Raw genomic sequence first — 11204 nt, 5'->3', positions numbered from 1 at the left:
TACCCGCAAAACACCACACCTGTGTCAACATCTACAGTGAAGAGGCGGCTGCGGGATTCTGGGCTTCAGGGCAGAGTGGCAAAGAAAAAGCCATATCTGAGACTGGCCAATAAAAGAAAAAGATTAAGATGGGCAAAAGAACACAGACATTGGACAGAGGAAGACTGGAAAAAAGTGTTGTGGACGGATGAATCCAAGTTTGAGGTGTTTGGATCACAAAGAAGAACGTTTGTGAGATGCAGAACAAAGTAAAAGATGCTGGAAGAATGGCTGACGCCATCTGTTAAGCATGGTGGAGGTAATATGATGGTCTGGGGTTGCTTTTGTGCTGGTAAGGTGGGAGATTTGTACAGGGTAAAAGGGATTCTGAATAAGGAAGGCTATCACTCCATTTTGCAACGCCATGCCATACCCAGTGGACAGCGCTTGATTGGAGCCAATTTCATCCTACAACAGGACAATGACCCTAAACACACCTCCAAATTGTGCAAGAACTATTTAGAGCAGAAGCAGGCAGCTGGTATTCTATCGGTAATGGAGTGGCGAGCGCAGTCACCAGATATGAACCCCATTGAGCTGTTGTGGGAGCAGCTTGACCGTATGGTACCAAGAAGTGCCCATCCAACCAATCCAACTTGTGGGAGCTGCTTCTGGAAGCGTGGGGTGCAATTTCTCCAGATTACCTCAACAAATTAACAGTTAGAATGCCAAAGGTCTGCAATGCTGTAATTGCTGCAAATGGAGGATTCTTTGACGAAAGCAAAGTTTGATGTAAAAAAAATCTTATTTCAAATACAAATCATTATTTCTAAACTTGTCAATGTCTTGACTCTATTTTCTATTTATTTCACAACGTATGGTGCTGAATAAGTGTGACTTTTCAGGAAAACACTAAATTGTTTGGGTGACCCCAAACTTTTGAACGGTAGTGTTTTTATGACACTTTTCATTTTGGCTGACATTTAACTTCAACATCTATTCTGTGACTAAGTTAAATAAACAAAAAGGGTTCTTTTGTTTTTGGGATAACGTGATAAATTATTCCTTTGAGACATCCATTTCTACAGCTGGATTAAACAGATTGTTTTTAAAATTCTCATTACAGATAATTGGGCTTAAGTGCTTAACTTTAGTGTGCTTTATTCACACATGTTAATCAGCTGTGGTGGGTTCTTGTGGAAAACTTGAAAAAACACATCTCCAAGAGTTAAAAAAGAGCATTTCTGCTTAAAGTCTGATTGCCCTGCCTATCTTTAAGTGCAATGAAAAATTTCTGCATTCACATGGCTTTCATTTTAGTTTACCTTTAACTACATTTATAACGTTGATTTCTGTCCCGCAGGGCAACATGACTGCTTCTGGAAATATTCATAAGTCACCCTGCCAGGACTGCTGTTCACTCTCAGATAATGAAAATATAGTGAGTGTCTGTCAAAACCTGAAAAGCTCCTTGTAAAGTGAACCTGTAAGCCATTAATTATTTATTGTGATCAAGCGTTGCCATGACTCTATGTCCACTTGGGAGGACCTTAGATTTTGGCACTACTCCTTGTGAGTGTTTGTTTCTGCTGCCAACTGTTTGTCTAATGACCTGAAAACCAGAGGCCGGACTCAGAGATGCATAGTGTTTGTTCAGACGCATGAAATAGTTAAATACAAAAATAAAAATGACTGACACTCTTCCAAGGTCTTAACATTTGCAAAGTTTTACTGACTGTGTTGGATATGAATATAATCATTTCTGTGGATAAAAAGCTTAGAGACACTGTAAAAGGAAAGATTGTAATCCTTAAATCCCAGTTATTATTATTATATATTATTGTAATATCAGTAAACGCCATTTTGAAATGCTGAACTGACATTTACTATTTGTCTTGTCTGTCTCCGGGAAAAAAGTTATGAAAGAGTATAGCAGGCTGACTGAAAAAGGTGGACTCCAGTGATGTACAGTATGTAAAGCATGACTAAGGGTATACGCTACACTAGCTGCTATGTGAGGCTGTACTTAGGCACAGTGATAACATGCTCACAATGGTCATGCTTCCATGCTGACATTTAGAAGGAGTAATGTTTGTGTAACAATGTACAGCAGAGGCTGACGGTAATGTAATTTGCAGGGTAGCTTGAGAGGGACATGGAGGTCTGTACCAAATTCCATAGCACTAATAACTGTTAACTGCTGATGTTCAGTACTTATATTTACCATGGTTGCCGTCTTGTTTTAGCATGTTAACAATGTATTTTACTGTTTTGAAATTCAACTGTTCATTTGAGGAGTAAGAATGTCTTATTTCTTCTTTTAAAAGATGCATAGTTTTGTTTTAAAGTCAGTAATCTTATCAGCTCTTGGACCAGTATGTCCTCCACACACTGGCGCTTTAGTCACTGGTTCACAGGAAGCTTTAAAGGTCCCATGACATGGTGCTATTTGGATGCTTTTATATAGACCTTAGTGGTCCCCTAACACCATATCTGAAGTCTCTTTCTCAAAATTCTGCCTTGGTGTAGAATTACAGCCACTAGAACCAGTCCCACAATGAGCTTTCCTTAGTTTGCCCCATTTCTGAGTCTGTAGATCTTGAGGAGAAGAGGGGGGGGGCAAGGTGGAGGATGGGGTTGTGGCCTTAACCAATTGACACTTTGCTCGTTTGAAAGCCATGATGTCTCTTTCTCATGGGTGGGCCAAATTCCCTGGGCAGGCAAAGCAGAGAAAGGGGAGGTAACCTTGCCCCTCATGACCTCATAAGGAGCAGGATTCCAGATCGGCCCATTTGAGCTTTCATTTGCTCAAAGGCAGAGCAGGATACCCAGGGCCCGGTTTAAACCTATCATAATTTCTAGCCACTGGGGGACTATAGGCAGGCTGGGGGAACTCTTATTCATTTTCATGCCATGGGACCTTTAAGGAGAAGAACGCATACATCTCTGTGTTTGGCTTACAGTGTGTGGCCTGTCAAATAGACTCCCAGCTGCTCAAAATTACTTGAATCCAACAATTAAGTTGGCTATATTCAGCTGACCTGCAGCTGGTCTGTGTTTACGTTGCCATTGCTGAAGAGATAGAGAATTTCGTAAAAGGTGCAGTGTAAGAAGTTTAATTCCAGTGGTGTCATTTTGTCCAATATTAGCAGGCAGCCAAAATACATTATTTACTTCATCTAGGGACTGTTTTGTCTTTCAAACATAGGATAATGTAATGTGGTGGCTGAAGTTTTTAATATTGTTACAGTTCAACTGAGGATTTAACTTGGCTCGTTTGTGATGCAATTTCAGACTTTTCCATTTCTCTTGTTTTCAGTGGCTATAAAACCAGTCATCCTTCTCCCCTGCCTTTGGCAGGTGCAGCATATCCTTCAGTTTCCATTTATAATCAGTGTCTAGTCTCACTTTTCCTTCCTTACAAACACAATCAAGCACTTCTCTATATTTTCACTCTGATCTCAGTGCCCTAATTTCTTCTCTTCCTTCTCTGTTGTTTCTCCAACTCTGACTCTGAAAGAGCGGAGTGGCAGTTTTTAGCTCGTTCACCAGGATATCTTTCATGTTGTGCCTTATCAGACGCCTTCTCAAATTCAACCAACCCAGCAGCACTTTTAGCATTATTTGTCAGCCCAGAGTTTAAGTGACTGAACACATTTTTGTGAGTTTCCAAAGTAAAAGACAATACACAATGGTTCCTCTTGTGATTCTCAAAAATTCTAACTCCTTAAGAAAAAAAAAATTATTGTGAAAGGTTTTACAACCTACGTGTTAAGTATTAGCACATTTTTTATACTTTATGAATATTTACAGCCATGCGAGCAATATCTCAATAACTATCAGATGGATTACCATGAAGTTTTGTAAACACATTCATGGTACGCAGATAACAAACCCCACTGACTTTGGTGAAACGTCTCAGAATCCCATGAAATGTGTTACTATTTTAACTGCATGTCCATGTGATTATGGTGTTGTATTTACCTTTTCCATTGTCAAATCCGTCTATTACTGTCTAATCGGTACACTTAATGATTTTGTATGTTTTGACTTCTAGTCCAAAAAAAAGTAAACCATTATACCGCATCAGTAATCACTTGCAACATCAGCCATTGTCATTTGAGTTCAGGTTACTTTTGTGCGTAAATTACAATATAACAAATGATGCATGATGCGTACAATACAAATTATGTGTTTTAACACAGTGTTAGCCCTTTGCTTGTGTCAAGCTGTAAATAGAGCATCTCTGGCAGTTGCAAGGGCTTTCATCTCCTGCAGAAGACAGTCTGAAGACAGTTTTTTTTAGAGGTTTCAGTCTCTCAGTGGTCTGTCCAGAGTGTGTTGTTATCTGAAGCTGCCACTGCCTCCCACTGACGATGCAGGACAGCCGTCACCAGGCAGATCCTTTCTTGAGGTCAGCTGTGTGACATCTGGCAGGACACAGAGAGATACCGTTCGATAGCAGGCCTCATTAGAATCATGTTTGTGTATTCAGATATCACAAGCTACATATATACACCAGCTGTGGCTCAGTGGTAGAGTGGTTGCCTGCCAATCGGAAGGTTGGTGGTTCTATCCCTGGCCCTGCAGTCCCACGTCGAAGTGTCCTTGGGCAAGTTTATCTGATCACAGTGTATGAATGTGTGTGAAGGGTGAATGTATCCTGTACTATGTAAAAGCGCTTTGAGTAGTCGTTAAGACTAGAAAAGCGCTATATAAATAAAGCACATTTACATATGAGAGGATGTGCCTGATTTTCACTTTGGTAAATCCACCAAAGGTTTTCAGCTAGTGATGACATGTGCAGGGTTATCAGAAGATGTGATGTATCTTAACAAATTTCAAACATTCTTGCAGAGAATCGTACTCAAAGCTTAATACCACTCATAACTGCCACCAGCAGCTTAGTTTAGCACAAAGACCATGGGCGTAAATTTAATCCAACAGATGGGGGACAATAAACAACAATTGTGTATAAAGGGGTTAAAGTGGGATCTAGGATTCTAATTTAATAATGACTCAGTATTATCAGTAGTACGAGTAAGAGTATCCAATGTTTAAACTGAATAAAACAATTTTTTCCCCATTTGCTACTACTTACGAAATCATTTGAATTAAATGTCATTTGCAATACACAGCATGGTTTTAGTTATATATTTAGGGTGGGACAACCCTCAGATATGAAAATGTGTTTCATACAAATACAAGTAATTTGAAAAACTGATATTTTGGGCATTTAGTAGCCTCATATGGGTCTGATCTTAATCCCCCTAAATTGAAAAGATGAGCTCTGCTAATTTGAGGCCAATCAAGATATCTTGGAAGTGGAATTCAGGGGTGTATGATGGGTGTTTTTTGTCAATCAAGACAACCATTGACCGAGTGAATAGCCAATTGAAAAGCAATCGCGGTAAGGCATTTAGTGGATGCCTTTTTCACTTGCACTGAGTGAGAGACTGTGATGACACGACTTGTGTAGGTTCTTTCTACAGTTTAATCCTGGGGAACGCATGATGTACCTTACATTATGCTGGCATAACTAAAATAAAAATAAGACTTAACTATGCATTTTTATAAAGGAGCTGGTGAACAAAACACGTCTGCAGAGATACAGTGTCTTTATGGAGCAGTGGAAGGTTTCCCTCATCTGGTCCTTCACTGTGTCCATTTTCTGCATTGGGGGTTTAACAGGGTCACTGGTGTCTGGGCAGCTGTTCTCAAAATTTGGCAGGTCATTGTCCATGAACAAAAAACTTCACTATAGCACCATCAACCATAAGATAAGCATAATTAAACTTTTAGCTTTTGTTTCCTTTTTGTTTTTTAAATGATGGCCTCAGGCCTAAACACAGTCTCTGTCTCCCTGTCCCAGAGAAAGCAAACCCTTTTGTTCAGCAATTTTATAATTGGAACTGTGTTTATACTCTTGAGCAAAACAGCTGTGTCTTTTGAGATAATTATGGTGGGGCAATTTCTGTATGGCATCAATTTGGGTGCACCTACTGTATGAGGAAACCCATTACATCTCTCTTTTTTTCTTTATCTTCATAGATGGTTGCTCAGCACTCTTGGATCCCCTCGTAACCCTACAGACAATTGATTTATACAATATTGTTAAGTTCTCTTGGTCATTTGTCACCCAGTTATTGATCGATATTGACTCTTCTCAAAAAGTATGATTCCCTCGTGCACACCTCTAGGATTCAATCTTGTAGCTCATACTGTGTACCTTGTTGAATGAGACCCCAAGGCAAGGGCTGGTGGGCGTAGCCATCGCTGTCTTCTTCTCCTTGGGGAAGTTCAGTGGTCAGTGCAGGGGATCGGGTGAGGTGGCTCATTGATACTGTCACAGGGTTCAGGTCGTGGAAGGTTCCAATGAATGTCTTAATGTGGACAGAACTCTCCCGGAGACCCATTGTGTCCTTTCTGTAGGGGGGCGACATGGATTAAATCTTAATATATATATACGACTAGATTTGACTTATTCAGTAAATTCAATGCCTAAAAAAATCAAAGCATTCCATGTCGATGTAAAAATCCTTCATAAAGCCACTAGTATGGTTGTGTTGTTTACAAACTACAAGGTTTTTGCCATCATTTGCAATTAATTATGATAACATTGTAATCCCAATTTTTTCAGTTATGTTGTTGTGTAACGAGATCTTAGCAGATAACTTAGTGAGCACAATGTTAGTAATTGTTGATAGGAATGACGGCCTGATAACTGCAAATATAAGACCGGCTACAACATGCGTCCCATTCAATTCACTTCAATTCAACTTTATTTCAGACACACAGGTCCATATGAGTATAAAAACATAAATGTAAAACACAAAAACACAGACAAGACAAAAAATGTTATGTAAATTGAATTTCATAAGACCAAAGTGATTAAAACACATGCAGACATTTGTTCCAATGTTTCTCAAAGCAAGAAGTGTACCTTGTGTTACGCTGGGTGGGGTCAGTTAAAGCCTTTATAATTACAATTTATTTGAATAAGTTAAGGGACAAATCCGGCACTAAATAAACCTAGGGGTTAATAACACATGGGTACCAAGTCGACCGTTCTCTGGGATCTGTTTTCATGCTAACTAACTGTTGTCACAAACCGCCAATTAGCTTATAAAAAAGATCTTTTATTAAAAAGATACTTTATAAAGATAGTACCGTTCACGTATAAGTGCAGGCGCCATCTTGGGAAAACGATCAAAACCCCTTTCAAAAACCAATAACTTTAAACCCGAAACCCAAAGTGACATAGCTAAATAAAGGCTTTTGGTCTTTCGACTTTTGTTTTGCTTTCACCCATGAAAACGTATTTATAAGCGCTTTTCTACCCTTAAAACCTACTCAAAGCCATTCACAAAATTCATACACTGGGCCGAGGCTGCCTTTGAAGGTGCACCTTTAGTGCAGGTTTCAGCAAAATTTCATTTTTGTCTCAAAGGGAGATTCTCTCGTTGATCGGCTAGCTCCCTTTCCCCTTTAAATTTACACTGTGAAAACCCGGGCCTCGGAGACAACCAAGGGCCGTAAACGTCAAAAAAACACTAGGGGCACAGAGGGTCCCCCAAAAAACAAAAACCCACTTTCCCCGTCAATCATGACAAAGGGTTTTGGGGAGGGTTTAGTGACATTTTATTGAAATTGATTTTATGGGGGGAGGGGCAGTTTGCTTTGTTTAGTTTTGGGATTTATTTGGAACTTCAACAGAGGGGTTTTTTGGCAGAATTTCTTAAATGAAACCTTTAAATCCACCCAAAGTTTTTTAAATTTTTTGGGCCTGTAAGAGTTGAGTACAGAAAGGCCCTTTAAAAAGCTAAAATTATTTTTTTAACGTCATCTCCACGGGGGAAATTTTGAGCTGCACTATCATCAGATAAATGACAAACCCCTTTTACCAGTTATTAGTTTTTAAATGTCACAGAATGACTGTTTTCATCTATTTAGGGGTGGGCTGATTCAAACCTAGCATTTTCCGTTGGGGGAAATTCGTCACCATCATCATTATCTCCTTCACAATGCAGTTCTGTGGAATCAGCAGCATGAGTGATATACTCTGAACACTCTTTTGCACAAGAGTAACATTGGGATATCGTGATTCCTTTGCATAACCTGACATTTTAGCTCTTTTTGAGTAATGTATAGATTGCAGAATCAATGATTAACATTAGGCCTGTATGTCTTCAACATGAGAACTTGTGATTTTATTTTTAAGTTGTTTTGAGGGAGTGTGTAATTTTTACTGCATTGGGGGTTTTAATTTAAAATTTTTATTTTTCATTTGTAAACATTAAAGTCCCAAAAAATTGATAGAATTTGACATTTTTGGGGAAAACGCCAAAAGGGGTTTCTTGGGGGGAGGTTTTGATGAGATAAAAACAACTCTTTGGGCCCTTTCCCCGAGCCCCCGGTTTTAGCTTAGCACAAAAAATGGGAAAAAGAGGGAAACCCCGTTAGCCCGGCTTTTGTAATAAAATAAAAAATACCCAAACCCACCAAACTCACTTGGAAAAAAAATTTAAACGTAAAAAAAGGAAAAAACAGAGGGTTTTTTTGTGCTGACATTTTGCTCTGAGCATTTCCCGGCCAAACCCGACTCCAGGGAAAACCCCAGTCCCACCAAGAAATAGTCCGGGCCCCATAAAAGGGGGAATTTCCCTTTTTTTTTGGGGTTTTTGTACAAAAAAACCAAACCAGATATGTGGGTTAAATTTAAAGACCAAAGGTGAGAAGATTTTTTTTATCTAAAAAGGGAAAAGGGCCCCTTTAGCTTTTTTTCTCCCTTTTTTCCCGTCTTTTTTGCTAAGCTACGCAACCTCTGGGCCTGGGGCTTCCCTATCTTGGGTTGTAAAATACCCGCAGGGTTTAAAATACCCCATTTACAGCCAAATGCATTTAAAAAATCCAAATGGGGGGGCCCTATTGAGTCACCAGCCAAAAAAAGGGAAACCTTTTTTTAAAAATTTCCCCGGGGATTTGGCAGTTGGGCCCAAAAATTTTTAAATTTTGAAAACCTGCTACCGGCCCCCAAACCCTTTTACTTAGTTTTTAGTGGGAGTTTGAGAGTAGGGGAAAAGTCCCCACTGATTCAAAAAAGGTGCCTTTTCTCCTGATTGCAAGATGGCTAAAGGGGTTGGGTTTTAAACCTGGGGGGTCCCCTCCAAAATTTCTTTTTATAGAAAACCCGTGCCCGGGCTTTTAGTTTTTAAAATACGGGTTTCATTTTTTACACAAAGGGAACTTTTGTTTAGTGGAATTTGGTAAATCAAAAAATTAAAATATTTTGGGAAATGCCCTTTAGCTTGCTAATCATAACTAACTTTTTGCTTACTAAGATCCAAATTGTCCCCCTCTGGGGACAACAGTGCTTAAAAATTTGTTGACTGGGTCAAACACCGTGATTTTTGCTAGCTAAACCAAACCCTGTGGAGTGTTTTTCGGGCGGGACTTAAATGTACTCCCTTCTCTATGGTAGGATGGAGGTGGGCCAAAGTGGGACGTGATTGGCAAGTGTTCAGGTGAGAGACAAACCAGTGGGCCAATCATTTGATGTCTCTCCTCTATATGGGCCGGCCAGTCAAAGAACAAGTATGTGAATGGCCATTGTTCATGTGAAAGACACACAAGTGGGCCAAAGTTTTCGACTGGAATGCAGCTTGCAGGAGTTTTGATCAGTGAAATCTGATACCAATCAAACTAAAAAGTGCTTAATGTTCCCCAAAAGCTTAATTTTTCCAATCAAAGCACACCACACATTAAAAGCAATTTTTTGAGAATAAAACGGAATGAAGTAAAAACACCTTATAACCCACTACTGCACTCAAAACCAGGAATGTGATTTGTATCTAATTCAAATACCTCTCTCTAGATGTACTATTATTCTTTTGATGCAGTAGGAGTCCAACAACAACAGTTACCCTACCTTCCGCCACCTTGGGCATAGAAGTGTATGAGGTGTCCACCACTGTAGTTTGTTTAAGTCCCATTTCACCAATATCCAACCATGGTTTATTTATTTTTTGATTTGTGGCCCATTACCATCAGTGGATTTCGAGTTTAATATCCCTTGGACATCCTGACATAGATGGGTATTTTTTTTGTTATTTAGGAAAACCGTTATGGAAAAACGTTCCTCTGCTCTCACAGTTGTCTCCATCTGTGACACCTGTCCTAATGTATAGCTTGAGCTCCCCCCTGTGGTTTACGTCTGTTAATGTGCTTTGCTGTTCATGATTATTGAGGATGCAGGCAAAACAGCCCTGTTGTTCAGAGGATACATGGCATTGTTTGCAACACTGATCCTCCTCAGCATCACTCTGTACCTGCAAGTGAGTTCCCACAAAGCCAGACACAGTTTGCAGCACATTTCTATATATTTTAACGCATAAAACATAGTAAGTAATGACTCACAGCAACAGATCTTTGAATTTTCCTTTAGAGTTGGGTCTCCTGGATGCCGTACTGCTGTATGGTCCTCATTTTCTTCATTTTCTTTTTTGCTGGTGGACCAGGTACGTTTTATCACTAGAGATCTTTGTTGTCAATGAAGGATTTCAACTATCCATTCTATCCTTCTAGACTATTCAACAATGATTACATCAAACTGCAGTGTGTGAATCTCTCCTGTGTTTTTGACCATCAGCTTGAGCATCAGCTCCTCTTCCATGGGAAATATTAACTCAATGGTTCAAATCAGCAGGAAACACCCTCTGCTGAACTCTCAACTGGATAAGCATGTTTTTGCTGGGAATGCTCTTTCCTTTCATAGTGGTAAGCACATTATTAAAATGCTGAAAAATGGCATATTTGTAACTACAGGCCAGTACACACATTTCTTCATGAATCAGTAAAATCAGAAAAAATGCACAGTTATTTATACATGGCCTCAAAATGCTTTTCTTTTGTCTTATCATATTCCTGTTTGTCTTTGCCGTCTGTGGGCTGTACGTAAAGTTCAATGTCCCTGAAACCAAGAATCTGACAGTGCTGGAGATTGCTGCAGTTTCAGAGGATGCACTGTAAATCTAGAGGATCAAATAAGAAAAAAATCCCCTGAACAGAAACTAGACAGAAACTCAACAGATGAGATTGTGATCATATTTACCGAAGTCATAAAGTGTCAAACAGCAGACATTTAGCTTGAAGGAGTCATGCTATATCACAGTGAGAGTTTTAAATTGCTCATGTGTATCAGAAGATAAAACTCACATAGTTATACA

At 39.4% G+C, this 11204-nt stretch overlaps 1 protein-coding gene across 1 annotated transcript; it reads left to right on the top strand.

The window, feature by feature from the left end:
• Positions 1-5552: 5552 nt before the first annotated feature.
• On the top strand, positions 5553-10632 carry LOC116704717 (solute carrier family 2, facilitated glucose transporter member 5; the record flags this gene model as incomplete). The annotated part of the gene is given in 9 exon segments (XM_074783885.1): positions 5553-5710; positions 5854-5972; positions 6180-6228; positions 6230-6303; positions 9461-9503; positions 9879-9963; positions 10215-10313; positions 10424-10496; positions 10628-10632. Coding segments are annotated over 9 exon segments (705 nt in total), but the record flags the coding sequence as incomplete, so codon positions are not given.
• Positions 10633-11204: the final 572 nt, after the last annotated feature.

This window comes from Etheostoma spectabile, chromosome 16 (assembly GCF_008692095.1).
Source record: "Etheostoma spectabile isolate EspeVRDwgs_2016 chromosome 16, UIUC_Espe_1.0, whole genome shotgun sequence".
Classification (NCBI taxonomy): Eukaryota; Metazoa; Chordata; class Actinopteri; order Perciformes; family Percidae; genus Etheostoma; species Etheostoma spectabile.
The sequence above is the reverse complement of the archived record's forward strand: the minus strand, read 5'-3'. Positions and strand labels throughout refer to the sequence as shown.